This window comes from Pseudozyma hubeiensis (assembly GCF_000403515.1).
Source record: "Pseudozyma hubeiensis SY62 DNA, scaffold: PHS20, whole genome shotgun sequence".
NCBI classification, from domain to species: domain Eukaryota; kingdom Fungi; phylum Basidiomycota; class Ustilaginomycetes; order Ustilaginales; family Ustilaginaceae; genus Pseudozyma; species Pseudozyma hubeiensis.
In genome coordinates, this window is record NW_012133802.1 from 149329 (window position 1) to 172445 (window position 23117).

The 23117-nt window shown below is 57.8% G+C and overlaps 9 protein-coding genes across 9 annotated transcripts; 5 read left to right on the forward strand and 4 right to left on the reverse strand.

Moving 5' to 3' along the window:
* Positions 1-37: 37 nt before the first annotated feature.
* Positions 38-6887, forward strand: PHSY_001797 (hypothetical protein; the record flags this gene model as incomplete). Its single annotated transcript, XM_012332423.1, has 3 exons — positions 38-3743; positions 3847-4017; positions 4456-6887. The coding sequence occupies 3 exons, from the start codon at positions 38-40 to the stop codon at positions 6885-6887; spliced, it is 6309 nt and encodes a 2102-aa protein (XP_012187813.1).
* A 302-nt stretch (positions 6888-7189) lies between these two features.
* On the forward strand, positions 7190-8914 carry PHSY_001798 (scramblase; the record flags this gene model as incomplete). The annotated part of the gene is made up of 1 exon (XM_012332424.1): positions 7190-8914. One exon carries the CDS (start codon positions 7190-7192, stop codon positions 8912-8914), a length of 1725 nt encoding a protein of 574 aa, XP_012187814.1.
* Positions 8915-9993: 1079 nt separating this feature from the next.
* Positions 9994-10735, forward strand: PHSY_001799 (hypothetical protein; the record flags this gene model as incomplete). The annotated part of the gene is made up of 2 exons (XM_012332425.1): positions 9994-10542; positions 10622-10735. The coding sequence occupies 2 exons, from the start codon at positions 9994-9996 to the stop codon at positions 10733-10735; spliced, it is 663 nt and encodes a 220-aa protein (XP_012187815.1).
* Positions 10736-10851: 116 nt separating this feature from the next.
* PHSY_001800 (hypothetical protein) lies at positions 10852-12237 on the reverse strand (the record flags this gene model as incomplete). The annotated part of the gene is made up of 1 exon (XM_012332426.1): positions 10852-12237. The coding sequence occupies one exon, from the start codon at positions 12235-12237 to the stop codon at positions 10852-10854; it is 1386 nt and encodes a 461-aa protein (XP_012187816.1).
* An 857-nt stretch (positions 12238-13094) lies between these two features.
* On the forward strand, positions 13095-15206 carry PHSY_001801 (hypothetical protein; the record flags this gene model as incomplete). Its single annotated transcript, XM_012332427.1, has 1 exon — positions 13095-15206. The coding sequence occupies one exon, from the start codon at positions 13095-13097 to the stop codon at positions 15204-15206; it is 2112 nt and encodes a 703-aa protein (XP_012187817.1).
* A 224-nt stretch (positions 15207-15430) lies between these two features.
* PHSY_001802 (hypothetical protein) lies at positions 15431-15991 on the reverse strand (the record flags this gene model as incomplete). Its single annotated transcript, XM_012332428.1, has 1 exon — positions 15431-15991. The coding sequence occupies one exon, from the start codon at positions 15989-15991 to the stop codon at positions 15431-15433; it is 561 nt and encodes a 186-aa protein (XP_012187818.1).
* A 464-nt stretch (positions 15992-16455) lies between these two features.
* On the forward strand, positions 16456-18537 carry PHSY_001803 (hypothetical protein; the record flags this gene model as incomplete). Its single annotated transcript, XM_012332429.1, has 1 exon — positions 16456-18537. The coding sequence occupies one exon, from the start codon at positions 16456-16458 to the stop codon at positions 18535-18537; it is 2082 nt and encodes a 693-aa protein (XP_012187819.1).
* Positions 18538-18724: 187 nt separating this feature from the next.
* Positions 18725-20743, reverse strand: PHSY_001804 (hypothetical protein; the record flags this gene model as incomplete). Its single annotated transcript, XM_012332430.1, has 1 exon — positions 18725-20743. One exon carries the CDS (start codon positions 20741-20743, stop codon positions 18725-18727), a length of 2019 nt encoding a protein of 672 aa, XP_012187820.1.
* A 734-nt stretch (positions 20744-21477) lies between these two features.
* PHSY_001805 (hypothetical protein) lies at positions 21478-22854 on the reverse strand (the record flags this gene model as incomplete). The annotated part of the gene is made up of 3 exons (XM_012332431.1): positions 21478-21817; positions 22199-22627; positions 22748-22854. The coding sequence occupies 3 exons, from the start codon at positions 22852-22854 to the stop codon at positions 21478-21480; spliced, it is 876 nt and encodes a 291-aa protein (XP_012187821.1).
* Positions 22855-23117: the final 263 nt, after the last annotated feature.

A 23117-nucleotide genomic window follows, 5' to 3' on the forward strand; every position in this document is an offset into this window, starting at 1 on the left:
GCAGGGACAGGGCTGGGGCCGTCCGCAGCAGCCCCAAATGACTGGCTATCCACAACAGCAGCAACAGCAACAGCAGCCTGGTAGCGGCTTCCTACAGCCTCAGCAGACCGGCTACCCCGGCATGTCGCAATTCCAAAGACCCATGCAGACCGGTATGCCCTACCAGCAGCAGCAACAGCAGCCCCAACAAGGCCTCATGCCTCAGCAGACGGGTATGATGGGTGGCATGGGTATGCAACAACTCCGTCCCCAAGCCACATCCAACTTTCTCTCTTCGGGCCCCTCGGGCATGGGGATGGGCATGGGTATGGGGATGGGTATGAGCGGAGGTGGACTTCAGCCGCAGCAGACAGGCTACATGGGTGGACTGCAGCCTCAGCAGACTGGCTTCATGGGTGCCGGCGGCCTTCAGATGCAGCCCACCGGCCTCATGCCGCAAATGACAGGTATGCCCATCCGCGACCCGCGTATGCAGCTCATGAGCGCTCAGTTCCTGCCTGCCTCGCAGCCCTTTTCCGGCGCTCCTGTAGCCGGCAACATGAACTTCAGTCAAGCCAGCATGCAGCCATCCAACTTTCAGTCGCAGATCCAGAATCTCAGCCAGCAGCAGCAAGGCTCGAAGGAGCCTCGCATTCCGTGGGCGCTTACAAAGGAAGAACGCAAGAGCTACGACTCCATCTTTCGCGCTTGGGACTCCCAGGGTACCGGCTTCATCAACGGAGAGGTGGCGCGCGAGGTCTTTGGTCAGAGTGGTCTCGAGACCGACAAGCTCATGCAGATCTGGCATCTTGCAGATGTAGGCAACCGCGGAAAGCTCAACATCAACGAGTTCCACGTCGCCATGGGCCTCATCTACCGTGCCCTCAATGGCAATGATGTCCCCGAGACTTTGCCGCGCGAGCTCATCCCTCCCTCAGCTCAGGACCTTAACGACTCGGTCGACTTTCTCAAAGACCTGCTCAAGAAGGACACCAGCGTGCGTCACAGCACCGGTCTCAACATCCCCGAAGCCGGCTCCAACAGCAACGCTTCGTACGCCAAGGCCCGTTCCTTCCACGAGAACCCAGTCGCACCCAAGAAGGACGCCACCGCTTACAAGCACGACGACGCCGACGTGCCTAGCTACAAGAGCAGCAGTCGTCATCTCGATCGCAAGACCGTCCGCTACGAGGGCCAGAGTGCCACCGACGATCTCAGCGAGATGAAGCGCCAGCTTGAAAACACGCAAAAGATGCTCGACAAGCAAGGCGCCGACGATGATGAGGACCGCGAACTCGAGCGCGAGATGGACGACCTGCGCTACCGCATCCGACGGGTCCAGGACGACATTGAATACTACAACCGTCGCGGTGGCCGCGATTCCGCCGATTTGCGTCGCAAGGCTGAGCGCGAACTCATGCATCTCATGCACGAGCGTTTGCCTCAGCTCGAAAAGCGAATCGAAGCCAAGGACAGTCGCCAGCGCGAGCGAGACCTCGATCAGAGTCGAGCAAGGGACCGTCGCAACGATCCTTACAGCCGCTACAGCGATCGCGACCGCCTGCATGATGACGATCGCAACAACAGCCGCTCGGGCTCGGCGCTCGGCGACGGCGAGTATCTTCGCGGAACGTTTGACCGTGACAGCGACAGGCGTAGAGACGACGATGATCGCTACCGCCGCAGAGATGACAGTAGCGGCCGATCGACGCCTACATCCGCATCGCAACCGCCTCCACCTCCTCCGGCCGCCGCAGCCCCCAAGCCCGCTGCCCCCTCGCCAGCTCCATCCACCCCTACCGCCAGTTCGGGCGCTCCCAAGAACATGTCTGCCGAGGAGCGCGCCGCATGGATCCGATCCGAGGCTCAGCGACGTGTGCAGGAGCGTATGCGCATGCTCGGTGCCGTCGCCCCAGCTGGACCCGGTGCCGTCGATACGAGCGTCGAGGATCGCCTCAAAGCCGAGCAGGCCGAGGCTGCCGCCCGAAGCGCACAGGCTGATCAGGAAGCTGCGGCTCGTGAAGAGGCCAGGAAGGCCCGCCTCGAGGAGACTCGCCTCCGGACCGAAAAGAGTAGCCTTGCCACGGTCAAGAAGGAGATCAAGGAAGCCGAAAAGGGCGACAACCCGCCCCCTGCTCCCATCGTTCAAGCAGCCAAGGAAGAGATCAACGACCAGGAGGACATGATCCATCGTCGCGAAGAAGTCCTCGCCAAGGAAAAGGCTGAGCGCGAGGCGCGTCTCAAGAGGCTCGAAGAGCAAGAGGAAGAGGCTCGCAAGCAGGAGGAGGCCTTCAAGGAGCGTCAAAACATGTTCAGCAGCGGCTCCAAAGCAGCATCGTCTGCTCTTCCTCCTCCCTCTCGCAAGTCTGGCAAGGCTGCCGCTCCGCCACCGCCGCCGCCCTCACGATCTCGTGCTGCTCCAGCTCCCGCTCCCGCTGCTGCTGCAGCGCCTGCGCCGCCATCCTCTCTCGCTCCTCCGGAGGCTCCGCCCGCCCCTGCACAGCCTAGCCCGACTCCTAGCACCAGCTCCAGCACCAACCCCTTCCATCGAATGCAGCAAGGTGCAGGCGGTCCGGCTGCCAGCCCCTCGGCAGCTGCACCTGCAGCTCCGTCCGTCTCGACGCCTGGCGGAGGCACCAATCCTTTCTTCCGATCTCAGCAGCCTGCAGCAGACTCGAATCTTCCCCCCGCTAGTCGTGCCACCCCTCCCGTATCTGCACAGCCCACAGGTGCCACTCCGACATCGACCTCGCGCACCCTTCACACCGCGCCAAAGCACGACGACGACGACTGGGAGGATTCCGACAAGGAGGATGAAGACGAAGAGGCGGACGGACCTGGGTCTAGCACTCGTGCCACGCGCCAGAACCTTGCACAGGCTCTGTTCAGCAACTTGATTCCAAGCAGTGGCCGATCCACTCCTCCTGCCTCTGCACCGACTGCGCCGCCTCCGCCCCCCGCGCCGCCTGCCGCCCCGGATGCACCACCTGCCCCTGCCGCACCTGCCGCACCTGCGGCTCCTGCTGCTCCTGTCATCAAGCCGGCTGCTGGACCAGTCGATCGCGGTGCTTTGCTTGGCCAGATTCAAGGTGGTCTGAGACTTAAAAAGGCGCAGACCAACGATCGTTCCAAGGCGCTCGTTACTGGTAGCGTCATCGGAGATGCTTCAGCGCCTGTGCAGAAGTACGTTCCCCCTCCTAGCCCGCCGGCGGCTCCTGAAATGTCCTCTGCCGTCGAGGAGCGATCCGTTGCGGAAGCTGCGCCGCCGGCGCCGCCAGCTCCACCCGCACCTGCTGCTCCCAGCATGCCTGGCTCCTTTGACGCAGCTGCTGGTGGCGGAGATTTCGCAGGAGGCAATCCGAACCGACAAAGCGTGGATTGGGCCAACAGCCTTGCCAATGACCAGGCCAATACCAAGTCGGCCTTTGTGCCCGATGAGCCATCGGTGCGGGAGGAAGCTGAGGAGGACAGCGCCGACGAGGACGAAGGACCCGAAGATCTCGATGCCGTCCGCAAGCCGGCCAACGGTCACGCCGCCTTGGGCGCTGACGAGGTGGAAGGCTTTGACCTCTCACGCACCGTGCGTGTCCGCACTCTGTACAGCTACGCCGGTCAGCGTGATGAGGATCTGTCCTTCGAAGAAAACGACGTGCTGTCTGCTCATCCTGCCAAGGATGCTGACAGCGCCTGGTGGTACGGATCGCTCGCGAGCGGAACCAAGAAGGGCTTCTTCCCGCGCTCGTACGTCGAGCCTATCGATTCTCGTAAGTTTCACTGACTATCAGATCTGCTTTCATCGCATCGAGGATCGCCATTTGCTGACGACCCTTCCACTTTTTCTTTGATTCTCTTCTCAACCCGACACAGCCGCCAAGGCCAAGGCAATTTACGATTACTCGGGAGCCTCCTCGGAGGAAGCCAGCTTCGCCGAGGGCGACACGCTCAACGTCGTCGATCAGGAGGACGCAAACTGGTGGCGCGTCGATGTTGGCGGGCCCAAGATTCTCGTCGCTCCTGCGACGTACCTGGAGCTTTCTGGTTAGTGTCGAGCCTTGCTGCTTGCAGATTTGGCCCTTGTCCCTTGTCGTGTCTTGTTCCACCTTCCCCTTGCTGTCAACATGCGTGCCCAGGGTCATGCAAACAATAGAATTCCGTACCGTTCCGTCGTCGCCTCGTGTCCTATTCTCGCCTCGTATGTTTACCTGGCCGGAAGGCCCCGAGAGCAAGGGCGGGTCAGGTGGGGGGTTCCAATGTGATCCTGGGCCCCTTGCCTTGCCTGCCCCCATGCTCTCTGGCCCAAGGTCTAGTGAGCTCGGGGTCTTGTGCTTGTGCGGGTGGTCGAGGCATTTTTGCTGTGCGGTGGCGACAAGGTTTCGAGTTGAGAGAAGGGTGATCCGTTGAGCGTCATACTGAGATATTTCCTTGCTCTTCACCTCTGCGCTGTGACCACCTCTTTGACTTCCCACTCGACTTTAGGTCAAACAACGCAGAAGCTGGCACCCGCTTCCATATCAGCCAACGAGGACAGCGACAGCGGATCGGGTGTCATGGTTCGCGGTCATTCGCAAGAGTCGGAGCGTGTTAGCAAGAACACGCCAAAGGGTGTTGATTGGGTCATGGTGGACGAAGAATCGCGCAGTCTGGGCTCCTCCACCATTCACGTCCAAGCGCCGCCGCTCGACTCTGCGAACGACACCGAGGCCGACGAACAAGCGCAACTCGATGCAGCTCTCGAAGCATCGCAGAAGGATCAGCGGCTTCGAGACGTGGATCGGATGCGAGAAGATCGACAGCTGCAAAAGGCGATCGAAGCGTCTAAGATGGAGGCGGTCGCGTACGCACTCGGCTCCATCGAGGCTACGGGCGGCGCGAAGCAAGGAGACAGGGATACAGTGAACGAAGCGGAAGAGTCCGAAGACAGCGACTCGACCACTGGCTGGACTTCGAGCGAAGATGACGATGACGATGACGAGAACGAAACAGCTGCCACGACGGCAGCAGAGGAGGACCTGACGCCACACACGGAGGAAGAGATACGTCAGCACACCGTCGAGAGGCTGCGCGTGCTCGAAGCAGCTGGCGTTCTCGTCACGAGCGACGCAACAGAGCGTGGGAAAGTCGGAGCTTGTGATCCCTCTGCAGACATCGGAGGAGCCGACGCAAGCAACTCGACGAGATCAGCCCGTCGACCTCCTCCGCCGCCTGGACAGAAACGTCACAAGAACATCGACGAGCTCGTCATGCTTTCTCGGTCGCGCACGACCAAACGACCGCCAAAGCCAGAGGAGCCCCAACGTCGCAAACCGCCACATCGACCGCGCAAAAAACCAAGTCGGGATCTCCCTCCTGTCCCCGTCGACGGTGCTGCTGCAGCACCAGTATCGAGCAGCGACTACACTCAGCCCGGCACGATCCCAGAAGATCGCATGGAGGACGCCTACGACCGCTACCTGAAGCTGACCAAGGAAGTCTCGTTGCAGCCTATCCTTCCCGCCACTGCAAGCGCTTCCGCTTCTGCAAGGAACGCAACGATTGCTCCACCTTCGTCTCCGCCTCCTCTCGGCTCACCGGCACGACCAAGCTCTGCTGCTGGAGAATCATCTTCCCGCACGTCCGGGTTCCTGTCGACGATCAAGTCCATGTCGCAGCGCAATCCTTGGACTGTCTCGTCCAGCCCAGCGCCGTCTAGTCTCGGTGGCAGAATCGTCAGCGGACCCATCGCTATGGGTGCTGCCAGTCCATCTGGCGGTCTGCTGCAACCCGCAACGATTTCCGAGTCGCAGCAGGCTGGCACCGCCGATGCATCCGAGTCGTCGACGGTGGCTGCACGTGCAGGTGCTCCTTCGTGGTCGAGCCTCGTCGGGCCCGAACTGCTTTCCGGTCTCTCGGACACCGAAAGAAAGCGACAGGAAGCCATCTTCGAACTCATCTCGACAGAGACGGCCCACGTGCGCGACCTGCAGATCATTGTAGAGGTGTTCTTCAATTCGATGCAAAGCATGCTCTCCGAAAAGGCAAGCACCGTCATCTTTGCCAACATCGAGAGCGTGCTGTTCACCGCCGTGTCGTACCTATCGGACCTGGAAGCACGGCAGAAGGAGGATAGGCTGTTTGTCACTGCCATCGGTGATGTGCTTGGAAGGCACATGTCGGCCATGAGCGTCTACCTGCCGTACTGCGTAAATCAGCAAAGCGCGAGCGAGATCCTCGAGGCGGAACGGAAGCGCGACACGCGAGTCGATATCCACTTGCTCAATCTTCGGTCCAACCATCCGGCTGCAAGAGGACTTGATCTCAGCCACTTCCTCCTCGTTCCCATGCAGAGGTTGACGAGGTACCCGCTGCTGCTTGCTCAGATCCTACGCTACACGCCGGAGGAGCACATCGACCACCTGCCTGTGAAGACAGCCAAGGAAACAGCCGAGAGCATCCTCGCCAAGACCAACGAAGCCATCCGCGAAAACGAAGACGCCACCGCCCTCGCCAAGCTCTCCGAAAACCTCTGGCTCGGCGAGGAAGCGCGGCTCGACCTGACCAAGCCATTCGTCGATCCATCCCAGCCGGACGTCAAGCGACACCGTCGTGTGCTACGAGATGAGATGGTGACGAAGTCGAAATCGGGTCGAAAGCTACGCTTGGTGCTCACCACCGACCTGCTCCTCGTGCTGCACGCCCAGGACAGCAGTCTCTACCGAATGCCTATCCCCATCAACGAGGTGTCGGCGTCCGAGGCAAAGAGCAAAGGCAAAAGTGGCAAGTACGCGGATGCGTTCAGTGTGGTTCATGAATTGCCGGCGATGCAGACTTCGGACACGTTGAAGTTGAGAGCTGCAAACGCCAGGAACGCTCAAGCTTGGATCAAGGTCATCACAGCTGCAAGGGCTGAAGTGAAGGGTGGTAGCACCTGACGGAGGGTTCATGTGTCGAACCAAACTACGAAGTGAACACTCTGTGATTTTGATGAATGCATCGGTCGGCGGTGTCAGATAGAAGTGAAGAGTCTGATTGAGCTTTGTTGGCGGGCAGAAGTATGCGCCGGTGTATGTGCGTGTGTGCGAGTTTGCATGCGTGTCGAGTTCCGCCAAAACTCAAATGTGGTGTTTCCGGAACTCGGGGCGGTTGCGGACCTCCACTTCTACCAAAGAGCTCAGTTCGTCCTTGCCTTTCCTTCCGACCATCGTTCTTCGTTCGGTCGTAGCAAGCTTTCGCCATGTCTGCAGCCCGAGCGATACGTACGGCGGAGCGGCTTCTTGCACAGCATTCCAGACATTCTTTGAAGGCATCAAACATCCGTGTACTGTCGACTAGCAGCCATGCCTCCTCCTCACGAATGGGCAGAGGAAACCGTTACACCCTGTCTCGAAATCAACGTCGTCCAAGTCACCCTTCCGCCACACATCCAACTTCCAACCACGCATCGCACCCGGTAGCTTCCCATTCTGATCATCTATCGCATCCGACTACGTCTCCAACAAATCATCAAGCGGAACCTCGCACCTCGCCAGAGCATGCCGCGACTAACTTCCCAACCGACCCATCAGTGCACGTGCCTGCCGTGGTTCCTGAAGATGCCCACTCCGTCCTTCAAACCTCTTCCGACTTCTCGGGAGCCAAGCAACTACTCACGCAATCAGCTCTCGTCGTGACTCGAGAGATCGAGATGATGAACATCTTTCTCGGATTCGAACAGGTCAACAAGTATTCCATTCATTCGCCAACCGGAGAACTCGTTGGCTACCTCGCAGAGGAAGAACAAGGTCTGCTCGGAGGTGCGCTTCAACGACAAGTCTTACGAACGCACCGGCCGTTCCGTGCGACGGTCATGGATGCTTCTGGCAAACCAGTGTTGATGATTCGAAGGCCGTTTACGTGGATCAACTCAACGGCGAGCATCTTTGCGGTCAGATCGGACTATCCGGTTGGATACGGTGCCCCTCAGGATGCGGATCTGGAGCTGATAGGGGAGGTGCAGCAGAGGTGGCATCTGTACAAGAGGAGGTACGAGCTCTTTTTGAAGAGGCAGGCGGAGGAGGGGGAGGGGGGCAGCAGGTTCGTACAGTTTGCTGCGATCGATGCTGGGTTTTTGAGCTGGACGTTTCTTATGCAGGATGCAGAGAGCAGGTTGGTGGGTGCGATTGATCGGAATTTCCGCGGGTTTGGGCGGGAGATCTTCACGGATACGGGTCAGTACGTGTTGAGGTTCGATAGCGTCGGTCAGACTGCAATGGCGGATGCACGATTGGTGGATTTTTCTTCGAGCGCGTCGCAGGCGAAACCGCAGGGGATCGCAGAAGGTTTAGAGATGGTCGAGAGCCATGGAACACGAGCGCTGACGTTGGACGAACGAGCGGTGGCGCTAGCGACAGCGGTGAGCATCGACTTTGATTACTTCAGTAGACACTCGGAAGGTATGCATGGGGGAGGTGGAATGTTGCCTTGGATGATGATGCCTGGAATGGGCGGAGGTGGGGGAGGTGAAGCTGCGGAGACACCGAAGGGTGGTCCCAACGACAATGTTCCCAGCAATCCGAATGGCAACGGCGACGGCGGGTTTGGGACCGGTGTTGCGGGTGGAGCCATAGGGAGTGGGATGGATTACCCCTACGGCGCATCCGATTCGGGCATGAGCGAAGACGGGAGACTCGGTCAACCACCATCGAACCCGAACGGATATGGAGACGACTCTTCCCCGCAACAACAGGAACAGAGCGACAGTCCGTGGTGGAACGCGGATCAGCAACAACAGGGCGGACAAGAGGGAGATGTTTGGGGAACTGGCAACTCTGACCCGTGGGCTGGGGCAGGGGACACGCAGCAACAAGACGATAGTTTCTGGGGTGGCTGGGGTGGCAACGGTGGCGGTGATGGGGGTGGAGGTGGTGGCTGGGGTGGATTCTTTGGCGGTGATGGTGATGGCGGTGGTGGTGATTGGTAGTGCTCTTGGGGAGAAATGCAGATCGCCCCCTCTCATTTGGTGTTCAAGAGTGTGAAGTCGGAAGTTGAGCTTCGCACGAGATCCTGAGTGCAGCGCAAATGCCAATGCCATGCTCTGACAGACCAGCAGATCACAGCGTGATCCGCACGACGACGCTGTCGAATTCTTCAAATCGTAGTATACACTTTCACACCGCAGCACTCTCTTTCCTCTTGCTCCTCCCTCGCACACCTTCCTTTCTACACCATCCTCCTGCTCCTGTCCTCCACATGTACACCACCCACCTCTGCCGCCCTTCTCAACTCCTCCTGCTGTTTCAACGCGATCATCCTCTGACCCGACGTGGCATACATATTCCCTTCCAGCCCTTCGGTCCTGAGCACGGTACCGATCGACATGAAGAATCCGAACGTGGCTGCGGAGCTGAGCATGAACTGTGACAAAGTTCCGAGCGCACCTCTTGGTCCAGGACCCGCACGAAGGATTTGAATGCCACCTCCGATAAAACCAATTGTGAGTCCTACTAGTGTGCCTGTCATTGCGCCCATTTTGACTGTAGAAAAGAGGAGAAGGAGGTGAGTGACTGAGTGGGAAGGATGACGGAAGGAGAGGGAGGATATGGGAGGTGGAACGTACTCTTTTGGAAGACGGTGGGCTCGCCGCCTGGAACTCCTTGCATCTGAGGCGGAGGCGGCATTGTGTCGGTATCAAGGATGAGCGATATATAGGCAAGTTGAAGGGACCCTCGATGGTGCAAGAGGTAGACGATGGAACGAGCGGGATGAGAAGGTTGATGTCAGCTGGGAACGAGTTAAGCTGCGAGCGGCAAAAAGCTTTAAACCGCACCGGCACCGATCTGTCAAGTTTTCATACGCGGGGCAGGGCAGTGTAAGATTTCGCTCTCTTCCGTGCCTAAAAAATTGTTCGCCTCCACATGACTTGGAGGAGAATGCTTGGACCACCTCTAGCCCGAACCAACACCATCTTGCTCTTACCTTTCCCTCGGTAGCATTGCACCTACAGCAAGCTCCGAAAACACTATCAAGCTCCAAGCGTCAGCTTCACCAGGACTAGCGAAAATGGTCACCAAACTCAACGCAATCCCCACCCTCGCCTCGCTCTACACCTCCACACTGTCCTCGCCCGCCCCTTCCACCCTCTCCGCCTCCATCTACCCCTTCGCCTCGCTCCTCTCCCTGCACTGCGGCGACATCACCACCCTCTCCGTCGATGCCATCGTCAACGCCGCCAACAACTCTCTCCTCGGTGGCGGTGGAGTGGACGGAGCCATCCATCGAGCTGCCGGTCCATCGCTGCTCTCCGAATGTCGCACCCTCAACGGCTGCGAAACCGGCTCGGCCAAAACCACCTCCGCCTACAACCTCCCTTCCAAGCACATCATCCACACCGTAGGTCCCGTCTACAAATCCTCCTCGCACGATGAATCCGAACGTCTTCTCCGTTCCGCCTACCGTTCCAGTCTCGACGAACTCAACCGCATCGGCGGTAAAACCATCGCGTTTCCTAGCATCTCCACCGGCGTCTACGGCTACCCTTTCGAAAAAGCCGCCACAGCCGCTCTCGACGAAATCGGTTCTTGGCTCGAATCCAACAACAACCACAAAAACGTAAGTACCCCTCAGTCAGGGAAGAAAGAATCCGTCAAAAACTGATCTCACTCTAACCGCTTCGTGGTTGGTCATACAGATCGAAAGAATCATCCTCTGCTGCTTCTCCCAAAAAGACTACGACAAATACCTCCATCTAGCTCCCACCCTCTTCCCACCACAAGACGTCTTCAACCAGTACGCAGTATCATAGCCCATGTCACATATACCACTTTTTATCATCAAAAAAATAACTTGAATTGCGAAGGCAGAAACCGCACTTACGAATGATGCAAAGAACAAGCTCCATGTGTCCGTTTTCACTCGAGATCAGTAATCCGTTCCGCGCGAAACCACCTCCTTGCACGTCGGTCTCAGCAAGATCGTGTGCTCATACTGAGCCGTCATCGCCCCCGCGATATCGCACAGCGGCGGGTAATCCTGAACGACACCAAGCGAGACGAGGTGCTTCAGCCCCAACAGATAGTTCTTCTCGCCCGCACGATCGAGGTATCGTCGGCAGAAGGGCAGAGAGTCAAAGTGCTTGTTGATGGTACGCAGCAACCCGTGCGCCGAGTGGACACGGATGGGAATCGATTTGGGCAGGTTCTTCTTGCGTGCGTAGTGCGAGCACTCGCCCTGGTCGATCACGTAGCCTCGTCCTGTGGAGCCGAACGTCTCGATGGCGTAGTATTCGCCTTCTTCCATCTTTACGTCCAGGTCGGGCATGGCGACGATGGGCACCGACTTGCCGCCGTGGATCGAGTAGCGCTCGATGCTGTGACCGTTGAGGTTCTGAACACACTTGACCTGGTGCATCTTGCCGTTGGCCTCGAACTCGTGCGACTCCATGACCTCCTGGATCGACGCACCGATCTCACCGAGGCGGGCGTCGATACCGGCTTCCTTGATACCGGCGTTTGTGGCTGCCTTGACGGCGGCGAGTAGCGGATCCCAGGTAGGCTCAAAGTTGAGCGTAAAGGCCGAGTCGACGATACGACCTTTGACGTGAACACCGAAATCCACCTTGAGAACATCGCTAGCCTGAAGCACACGCTTGTCGCCGGCGTTGGGAGTGTAGTGAGCGGCGCACTCGTTGACCGAGACACCGGTTGGGAAGCCGATACCGGACTCGAAACCTTCCGCTTCGACGACCGCCCGCGTGCCGTCCTCGACGAGCTCAGCGATTTCGGTCATGGTCATACCGGGCTTGATGGCGCTTTGCGCGTACTGACGCACTTGCCTGTGAGCCTCGGCGGCTCGACGAATGATGTTGTAGTCGAATCCATCCTCCTGCTGCACAATTCTCTCTCGCTCGCGGAGCTCTTCGTCGGTGACGCGCTTCCTCTCCTCGCTGAATTTCGACGTATCGTACTGCTGAATCTCACCGACGGGATAGATGCCGTTGGTGAAGATCTTTGTGAGGCCGACACGAGGTGGAACGGTCTGCGTAAGCTTGGCCTTGGACTTCTTCTTCTTCTTTTTGTTCTTCTTCTTCTTCTTTGCTGCGCCGGTAGCAGCAGACGCACCAGCGTCGCCTTCCTCGTCGTCGTCATCGTCGTCATCATCGTCACCTTCGTCGTCGTTGTCCTTGTGGTCGCCGTTGGAGTGACCGTTGGTGCCGTTGGAGGTGGGGAGGGTTGTGTTGGCGAGCTTGTCAGCGACCTTGTCGACGGACGCAGCAGCGCCGTTGGTCGCGGCAGTAGCGTCGGACATATTCGAAGTCGTGGAAGGGGCGGTCAGATGCGGTGGAGGAAGTGTAGTGTGCTGTCCAATTCCGATGAGGTTTCGTCTCCCGAGCTGAGGCTCGATCTCCCTCGTTCAGATAGTGTGACCGGCAAAAGCGGAGGTGTGTAGTCCTTGAACGAGCGGGTCGAAGACGGAGGGTAAGGAGAAAGGCAATGGAGAGGTGGTGAGGTGATGTGCTCGACCCGAGAAGAGAGCTCTAACTGAGCTTCTCCGACTTGCTGGACCTGCTGCAGACGTCAGTCTGAGCGAAGCCGTTCTATGACGGTAAAAGTTGCCGTTCAAAATTATTTTTGCACCTTTTCTTTCGGCGTGTTCAAGCTTCGTAGTGTCGAGACATGTAGACCGCTGATTCCCCCGGGCAAATGCCCGATCCTAGATGGTAGGCGGATCAGGCCGATTGAGCTTTTCACATCGCTACTAGGTTGACAAAATCGCGAGCCTATTCGTGCCTGTGACCGGATAGCCCGCTTCTGTGATTCTGCATCCATGCTCTGCTCCTGCGTCTAGCGGTTTCACGACGTCAAGATAGTGTTACTCGCAGACAGCACCGTAGCATCAGTCAGAGAAAGCTCAGGCGCCGAAAGAGGCCTCGCGAGAGAGAGAGAGAGGGATGCAAGTTTTGGCCACATGTTCCCAGGCTGTCGGAATTGTGCCGAGACTGAGCCGCACCAAAAAATGAAACGCGGCGAGCTAAATTTTTTCTCTTCTTCTTCTTCTCGAGTCGTGAGTCGTGTCTTCGGAAAGATCCTTTTAGCGAGTGTCTTTTTTTTTGGTGGTGCAATGCTCACTCTGCAGAATCAGCAGCAGCAACGGGCGAGGATGTGATGAGGTTCGGGCCATTCAGCCGAAAGAGATGTGACCGTGGCTTGAGTTGCAACAAGACCAAAACTTGCGCTCCTGCGTGCACTGCTGAGTCTACGCTGCTGCCTGCACCCTGTGAAGCTCACTCGCTGGTCGGCCAACTTGTTACTGGTTTCGTGAGCGACCAGCCTCTGCCTCTTGCTTCCTCTCCTCTAGGTATCCACCTCACCGTCCTCGAGTGTCGCATCGTCCCTCGATCCACCGTCCATCTCCTCACACCCACGCATCTGCGATTCTGCTTCGTGATCGTCGTTGCTGACGTCGCATCTTCGACCATGTGTGGTATCACCGCTCTCCTCCTCGCCTCGACCGAGCAGTCGGCTGCGCCCGAGATCAACGAGGCACTCTCGTTGCTCCAGCACCGTGGTCAAGATGCTGCCGGTATCGTCACTTGTGGCAGCAAGGGCCGCTTCTATCAATGCAAGGCCAACGGCATGGTTCGCGACGTGTTCGACGTCAACGCCATCTCTCGTCTCCAGGGCAGCATGGGTGTCGGTCACGTTCGTTACCCCACCGCCGGATCTTCGGCTCACTCTGAGGCCCAGCCCTTCTACGTCAATGCTCCCTACGGCATCACGTTTGCTCACAACGGCAACCTCATCAACACCGACGAGCTTCGTCGCTTCCTCGATGCTGACGCGCATCGCCACATCAACACCGACTCGGACTCTGAGGTGCTCCTCAACGTCTTTGCCAACAACTTGCAAAAGACCGGCAAGTTCCGTATCAATGAGGAGGACATCTTCACCGCCATCCGCGACCTCATGAAGCAGTGCAAGGGTGGTTACACCTGCGCAGCCATGATCGCCGGTTTCGGCATCATCGCCTTCCGCGATCCCAACGGCATTCGACCTCTCGGCATGTGCTCGCGTCCCTCGTCCGTCGCCGACTCTGAGTATCTCGAGGGTCACGGCATGGACTACCTCTTCACCTCCGAGTCGGTCGTCTGCGACGCGCTTGGCTTCGAGGACTTCCAAGACATCAAGCCTGGCGAGGCCGTCATCATTACAAGGCACGCCGTGTCGCGACGTATCCTCACACCTCCCGCCGGCTCACAGGATGGTGCCGCCTTCTCCCCCGACATTTTCGAGTACGTCTACTTTGCCCGTCCAGACAGTGTCATGGACGGCGTTTCTGTCTACCGTTCGCGCATGGCCATGGGTGACAAGCTCGCCGACGAGGTGCGTCGTCAACTGCAAAAGACGGGCGAGACCATCGACGTCGTTATCCCTGTTCCGGATACATCCCGTGTTGCCGCGCTGCAGCTTGCACAGAACCTCGGCGTTCCGTATCGCGAAGGTTTCATCAAGAACCGCTACGTCGGTCGAACCTTCATCATGCCCGGCCAGAGCGTGCGTCGCAAAAATGTACGCCGAAAGCTCAACGCCATGGCGCTCGAGTTCAACGGCAAGAATGTCCTCATCGTCGACGACTCGATCGTTCGAGGTACCACATCCAAAGAGATCATCCAAATGGCTCGTGATGCAGGTGCCAGAAAGGTCATCATGGCTTCGTGCGCGCCACCCATCCGTTACTCGAACGTGTACGGTATCGACATGCCTTCGCGGAAAGAGCTTGTCGCCTACGAACGCTCCGTAGAACAAGTCGCCGAGTACATCCAGGCGGACATGGTCATCTACCAGACGCTCGAAGACCTCATCGACTCGGTGCAGCAGTTCAACCCGGAGTTGAAACAGTTCGACTGCTCGGTATTCGATGGCAAGTACGTCACTGGCGGTGTGGACGCCGCGTACATTGCGCATCTCGAGCACCTTCGCAGTGAGAACGCCAAAGCCAAGAAGGCAGCGGGCAAGATCCCCGTGATCGCCGAGAGCCAGAAGAAGATCTACGCGAGCCGTGCGAGCCCTGCCGCATCGAGCGTTGCAGGCGACGAAAAGATGGCCAACGAAGCTACAGCGGCGGTGCTCAACGGCAACGCCAATGGCAATCGCAAACGGCGCTTGACGGATGAGGAGATCGAAGAGGAGGAGGAGGAGAAGCAGCAGGCGGCTGGCTGCTCGGGTCCGATGAACGGCGCCGACGACATTGGCCTGTTCAACGGCTGGACCCGTTAGGAATCGATGCGGTTCGATTAGGCGTCGTTCGGTAAACTCACAGGGTCTCTCTATTTGCATATCTCTCAATGAAGCGTGAATTTGTTATGGTTTCATCGCTGTTTCCTGGACCTGGTGCCTTTGAGATATCGTCGCGATGCTTTGTTGATAGAGGATGAGTACAAATACAGATGTCGAGTTGATACAGGAAGTTTCAATGCGTTCGATACGATTGGATTATGGTGCTAGTCGTCGTCGCTACCGCCTTCATCGTTGGACGGATCTGATTCAGCGCTGCCGAGATCTGCTGTTGCTGTGGCAGCGATTTCGGCGGAAAGACCGGTGACGCTGTGTTCGTTACCGTCGTCGGCATTCAAGCCGGCTGCTTTCTGTTGGGATTGGATTCGTTGACGGATGAGCAGGATGACGGCTTCCTTGTCTCTTCTTTCGAGCTTCTTGAGTCTTCTTTGTAGGTCTCGTTTGAGGTCCCAATTTGCGCGTTTGGGAGCGATGTTGTTGAGGTCGAGTTCTTCTTGTCGTTTCTGTTCGTCGTCGGAGATGATGCGTTGTTGAAGACCATCGACGTCCTTTTCGACGGTGTCGGGGAGATCGCGTGCGGAGGTGAAGCGCTTCATTTGACCGGTGATGGGGTCATAGTTGCGGAAGTGACGCTTGATGAGCGATGCTTGGCGGAGAGAGGTTGAGGAGGATGAGGGGAGCGGGGTGGATGACTGTTCGGCTTCGCGCAGGGAGCGGAGTAGCGAGAGTTTTTGCTTGCGCGCTGCTGAGAACTCTTCGAGCGACATTGTCGAGGGTGACGAACGGATGCTGCTTCAAGACTGAAAGTGTGAAGCGGACCGGAGCAGCGATGTGTGAAGGTGAAGAGAGGTAGAGATGGAGGAGGCACAGGAGTTGGAGGACAAGAGTGTGCTAAATTTGGCGGGCGACGCTCGGAACACGGGAGTGCTGCACCACACCGCCATTTCGTGACAGAATGACTTTCAGGGTCCCTGCCCACCTCACACCTTCTCTTGCCACTTCACCCCATCTGGCTTGACACTCCTTCAGGTCGCATTCTTACTCGTCTCACTACTCACGCCCATGCGCAGATAACTCACAAAGGAATCAACAGACACGTCACCAGCGCGAAGTCGCGCTGAAACCACGCACATGCCGACCACCAACAGCCTCTTCGCATAACAACCCTAGTCATCTTGACTCTGTGCACTCTTCTACGAACTTCGAACGCTGCATCACACCCTTCCTCATCATGTCGAGATCACGCTCTTCGCCTGTAGCAGGCTCGTCCCGCTCTCCATCACCCGAGCCCGTCCCAGCCTCGTCCTACCGCATCGAACGATTCGACCCTACTTCTGCCATCCCGTCCGACTTAATGGTCACCTCGCGATCCAAACGATCCACAGCAGGTAACCGACTCAAAGCTTTACTCGACCAAGAGCTTGAAAAGGATGACGTCTTCGCCGAGGTCGAAAACGACATCGATTTTGAGGCCAATGAGAACGAAGCCGTCGATATCGTCGATAGCGATTTCGATCGCGAGTCGGATGACGATGCCAAGGCGGCGGAAGACGAAAGTGAAGGCGAGAGGGAGATCGAAGCGCAAGAGAAGGCCGACAAGCAAAGGAGAAGAGCACAGGCGAGAAACGTCGGCATCATCAAGCGCCCGGCACCGATCGCACCAAAGACAAGAAGACCGGCACCAACAGCAGAGGCGACCCAAGAAGCGAAACGAAGGCGCATCAGCTTTGCGCCAGACCAACCATCTTCGTCCACATCCAGTCTAGACCCTGGACGCAGAAGAACATCTGCACGCTCGTTCACTGTACAGTCGAAACGAGAGGTAGAGTCGAGGTTGGAAGAAGCGTCTCAGAGGAGAGCAGCTCAGCCGGTCAAGCAGGTGGTGAGGAAGAAGGCGAGTTTGACCCAGGATGCATTGATTGCAGAGGCGCTCGAGGTGGAAGAGGAAAACAGGGAGAGCTTGAGAAGGTTCTTGGAGCAGGAAGAGGAGAGGCGGGCGAAGCAGAGGCAGAGGAAGGAGAGGATAACGGGTCCATTTGTGAGGTGGGTGAGCGTCGGATTGAAGACTAGGGTTGTAGAGGAGATCGGTGCGGATGGCAAGAAGGAGCATGCGCATGTGTCTGCATCGGACAATGCCAACGCTTCCCCGGCGGCTGATGTCGATGCAGATAAGGCAATGCCCGTGCAAAATGCGCAGCAGACGAGTGCGAAGGACAGTGCAGAAGAGATAGTCACGCAGCCATCAACCGCGACTCCTGCACAAGTACCAACAGAAAACGCCGCGGCCATTACCACTTCGTCTGTCAACGGCGGTCAGAGCACAGGCTTGCTACCAGCAGCAGCCAATGGTCAAGCCTCAGCCGATATTCCTTCCCAATCCGGTTCGCCTTCTTCTCCCCTTCCAACCACCGCAACATCGCCGCAGCACGGTCCCGTCAAGCCAGCCGAAACTCAACCCTCCACTTCCACCCCATCAGCATCGGCAGTCGCCTCCAACGCATCTCTCACCCTGGACCCCGTCATCGCCGCACGACAGGAAGCATCCCTCCTCCGCGCCTCTTCCACCAGCACCACCGCTGCCACTCCCGCCGACCCTTCCTCCTGCTCCTCTTCTTCTCGATACGAGCTTCAATCGCGCACGCTGCTGTCCATCGAACGCCTTCCCGAAGACTGGGAGTGGCTCGACGAGTACAACACCCTCTTCGGCTCCCACTGCTCCTGGGATTCCTACCCCTTCGTACCCTCGCGCAATCGACCGCTCAAACCTCGTCAGTCCATCTGCCCCATCACCGGTCTTCCCGCTATCTACAAGGATCCCCGAACCGGTATCGCTTATGGTAGCAAGGAAGCGTACGCAGTGATTACGAAGTTGTTGGAGGGAAGATGGAGGTGGACGGGAGGACATTATCAAGATCATCACGCGGAGACAAAGAAGAAGGTCAAGGGACAGAAAGGTGGTGGTATGGTCGGAGTGGGTGCCGTTCCCCCGGAAATGGGGATATATGGCGACGATGAAGACGAAGCCGGAGCGGCGAATGTTTGGTCTACAGCTCGAGAACGTCAACCCGCGATCAAGCTCTCCAAATCCATCCCGGAGAAACGCAAACCTGATCAAACCCCAAAACCGTCAACTCCGTCCCAAACTCAGACCCGACCATCTCCAACACCACCTCCAAAAAATCGCTCAAAACCAGGCTTCGACGTCGTACTCACAAACGCCATCGCCCCCGGCGACGAAAAATCCGTCCTCGCCGCCGCTCTCTCCCTCCCCGCCGGCTCCACTAGATCAGGTCGTCGTGTTCAACGCTCTTAAACACAAGCTGCCATTCGGGATGATGCAATCGTATGCTTTTGGCGCTTCGAAAGGAAGAACTGGGACGGAAAAAGATGACACGGGTGACTGTGAGGATGATGAATGGAATGCTTTTGGATGAATGAGTGCAACCCTCGTGTGACGGCAGCTTTTGCTGGTGAGTCGTAATTCTTCCCCGACCATCGTGCTATTCCCACGTCGGGGTCAGACTAGCAGCGTCCTTGAGTGGCTTCACACCTTCCGCGCCGGTGCCGTTGCCCGTTAAGGAGCTGCTGCGCCTCGCCTTTCCAGCGCTGCTGGTGTTGCGACGCGCCAGGTCGTGCGGCACCCAGTTGCGCGCCTCGTCGATGGCCACCTGCCACTGCTCGACGTCCGGGTGGATGTAGACGAGGAAGAGATCGGATTCGACAAAGTCCTGCGAGCTGGTGGTGGCCGAGACGTTTTCGTGACGGATGGTTTGCACGCGGAGCTCCCAGTGCGTGGCGTCGGATCCTACGACCGTGGTGTGGCGTTCGGCTGTCGTTTCGTCGGCACTGGCGGTGAGACCGCTGGCAGCTGCGGTGGCGGATCCCGCAAATTCAGGCTCGGCCTCCGGTGCCACAAGCCGCAACGCATCTAGCAGAGCAGCGACACGACCAGCACATGCGGCCCGGACCGTGTCGTCGCTCCAAACGTCCCAGAGCTTGGCCACCGCCTCTTTGCCGATGCCAGCTTCGGACGATGCGCCGTCGTCTCCGTGCCATTGAGAGTGGACGTAGAGCTGTCGCTGCTTCTCAACGACGGTGACGAGGATGTCGTCGGCGGACAGAGGGATGCCGGTCTGGATCTTGCGCTTGCCTGCTTCCACCACCTGCGACGAAGCGAGTGAGCAGTCGTACCGGTGACTCCACACCAGCTTGTGTCCTGTGAAGGGAGTTGGAGGAGCGCTGCCGATGGACGCTTCGGCCAGTGCCTTTGCCGTAGTGTTCGGCGTGGCGAGCGGGGCAGACGGACCAAGGATCGGCGTCTGGGGCGAAGGGATGCTGAGAAAGGGCAGATTCTCGGTGCGTCGACTGCGTGCACGTCGACCCGACCTGCCGCGCTCGTCTCCGTCCTCTTCGTTCTCCTCCCCCTCGCGGATGTTGGCCTCGTCGAAAATGTCGTGCACGCGAGTCTCGACGGGCGCTCTTGGTACCGAACGAGACTGCAAGTATCGATCGGAGAAAGGGTGCGCCGAGTCGCTGGTGTTGACGCTCTCGGGCTGGGATCGATGACGACCGGCGGCTATGGTGGTAGCGGAGTGGCGGACAAAAAAGGCGCTCTGAGTAGCAAAGCGAAGCCTCCGGTCGGTGTTGGAGGTGGTGCGAGGTCGAGATGCTTTCCAAACCTTGGCGCCGTGCTCAGGAGGAACGGGCGGGTCCATCTGATCTTTGGGGATCCTGTAGATGCCAGATCCGATGCCTTGGATCTGAACTTGATAGCCAAAGTCGTCGGCGATGGTCTCGCACCATTTCTGAAACTCGTCGGGAGTGAACTCGAACTTGTGGTCGTCGTGACGGAATACGCGGTTGGTGCGTCCAGTGGGGTCGGGGAAGCCTGGCCGCGTGCTGAGGTCCTCGCCGAAGTGGTCATTGAAGCAGTAGTTGGGGGTGGTGACGAGGACGAGGCGAGGGCGATACTTTCCAAAGATAGTCGGCGCAAATTGCTCAAGCGCAGCTTCATCGAGATGCTCAATGATCTCGGTAGCGACGAAAGCGTCGTAGTCGTCGAGCGTCTCGTTTTCGGTCTCGACGGGACCTTGGAAGAGGCGCACATCGAGCGACTTCCATCGCGGACGATTGCGGTCGAGAGCGAGGCCGTGAAGCGAGAGACTCGACTTGGCATTGTCAAGCACCTTGCGCTCAACATCGATACCAATCAGGCGGGACAGCACGATGTCGTTAGGGCTGTAAATCCAATGGCGACTCGAGAGGAGGGCATCGGGCGGCGCGTCGTCTGTAACGTGCTTGTCCTTTGCTGTAGCTGTGTCGGGAAGGGCGAGTGCAGGAAAGCGATGGACGGGGAACTGGTCGAGCTGAAAAGCAGGCTGCATCAACGCCGAGAGCAGCACACCATTGGAGCAGCCGACGTCGACGACGGAGTCGGAACGCTCCTGTCGCAGCTTGCCCAGGACCCACGACTGCCTCTGTAGCCACAGGGGCGGATCGAAATAGATCTTGGCGACCATATCTACACCACTCGGACAAGTGCGACTGCCTCGCCCTGCAGTGTCCCGACGGTGTGAAATGGGAGCCCAAGGCGTAGCAGTGGCTCAGCGCAACAGCAGGTCAAATCCAGATCCGGTCGACAAAAGCTCGCAGTGAGACTGCTCAGCCGCTTGAAGAGGGCAGATAGAAGGAGGCTTGACCAGAAGCTTGACGTAGAGGAAGGAGGTGCCAAAGCCTCAGCGTCGGAACGCAGCCGACAGTATGAGAACGGCGTTTATGCTGTGCTTGACTGGTGGACTTGCCGACTACGTTGGCTGACGAAGTGACAGCAGGGATGTACCTTGCCTGCCACTAGTTCTGGAGACAAGTGCGGCAAGTTTCGCGACTGATCGAGTCACGGTCGGAGCAGACGACCGGCTAGGTCACTCTCTGTTGGTGCGAAGGGCGTGGTGGAAGGATGAGAGGCGACAGCAGTGACTTGCAGAACTTGAACAACCTCTGCTGTGCTTAAGCTTGCTCGAACAAAGCTGCGCAACGACGGGGGTCAAGTTCACGAGGCAGCTTGCTTCTTTGACGAGAGAGCTACCTCTAAGCGGACGCGACGGAAGTGCGAGATGAGTTCCGATGAATGATGGCGGCAAGGACGAAGGAGGCAGAGCGCAGAGGCAAGCCGAAGCTCACGAGGATTTCAATTGTGGCTCTCTTACACTTCGGGATGTTTCCCGGAACAGTCACATGTCTGCTTGTCATGCACTCAAATCACATCACGCAAGCACCAATCGGAGAGATCACACCGCTGCAGGACACGTCGAGCTTTCTTCGGAAGGATGCACAGCACCGTACTCCAGCACGTTAAGCTCGGAAGAACCCGAAGGAAGGGCACCCGTCTTGGCCTGTTGAGGATCGACGTGAAACTGAGGTTGATGCGCAAATCGCTCTTGTCACAGGTGGGTATTACGTACATTGCGGGCGGTCGTGCAATTAACATCTTCACCGTTGACAGATCTTTCTTGTGTGCCGTTTGAAGAGTCGGCTGGCAGCTCAGACTCTGGCCAGATACATTTATCCTACGCGCAAGCGCAAACTCGAAGGTCCTGCAGAGCAAGGGCACTGCTTTGCACAGAGCAGCGGGCTACTACAGACCATAACCACACAGCACAGGATAGGGGAGCAGACAGCGTGAGAGCGAGCGAGCGAGGAAGCGAGACAAGCAGTTAGGTCGCACAGTTTCTTCCACCTGACCAATGAGAAAAATGTGGGGTTGAACTTTTGTCCTCGTTTAGCGCCTACCGAAGGAGATTCTTTCAGAGGGCAACAACCACAGTACAGCAGAAACCTCCGTGACGGTGCTAAGCGGAAGATCTCCCCGTCTCATGAGACAGAGAGGGGAAAAATTATCAAATATTGTTCTATAAAAAAAGCTCTGGGGAATGTCACGACGCAATTTCGTTTCTGGACCCACGTCAAGACCCAACCTGACCCGGCACGTCGAGCGGAAAACGAAGTGGCCTCGCAAGGATCCGAGTTTCAAATCTGTCTGGTCTGGTTGTAGCGGCAGGAGAGGCTCTCCAAGACGGAAGCTTTCAGTTCGAATGGCTTGACCTGACCATTGTCGCACCGAATGGCGCGATGCCATGATAAACTGTTCTAGCGTCACTGACGAGTCGGATGAGATCACGACCTGACATGCTATGCGTGCCATCATTAGTTGAAAAACGTTTGAGTTTGCACGTTGCACCCTGGTACGAGCTCGTCTTTGACAGGCTGGATCAGCAGCAGAGCGAAGAGTCAAGCTGAAGGTACGAAGGTTGGATCGTATGCGTGCACCTTTCCGGCCATCACAGCCGCTGAAATCGCCGTGGACATCCTCCCACATTGTTCGATCTGATGCATTGCGAACAGAGCTGATAGGGCGTTGCCGAGAGCTCGAGTCCAAAGAAGCTCAAGCTCGTCGTGAGCATCCGAACAACAAAGCGCTTTGCGCGCCCGTACTACAAGACCCTTGAATCGTCAATTCAGGATACGATTGCAGAGCGCTCTGTGATCTGATGCGTGAGCGACGTCGACGGACGGAGATGAAGCGAGGCAAGCCTGGAATTGATCGCCAATGATACACGCTCGACAACCGCATTGACGTTCAGCAGCCAGGGCCTCGACACCCAGCTCAAGAGCTCCGCCCGGCGAAGATGCACGTCTGGGAGGCAAGTTGCTGCTCTTGTCGAGGCTACACATGCGGCGCGTGCTGTACGTCTCGGAAACGTGCGCATTTTATTGGCTGTCAATTCAAGGTGAGGGAAGCTGACTGCGGACTAAATCCCCCCAATTGAAGAAGCTTTTTGTCGGAAGACAGTCGTACTCGTCGTGACAACAGTAGCAGCAGTCACCTCCGCTTTT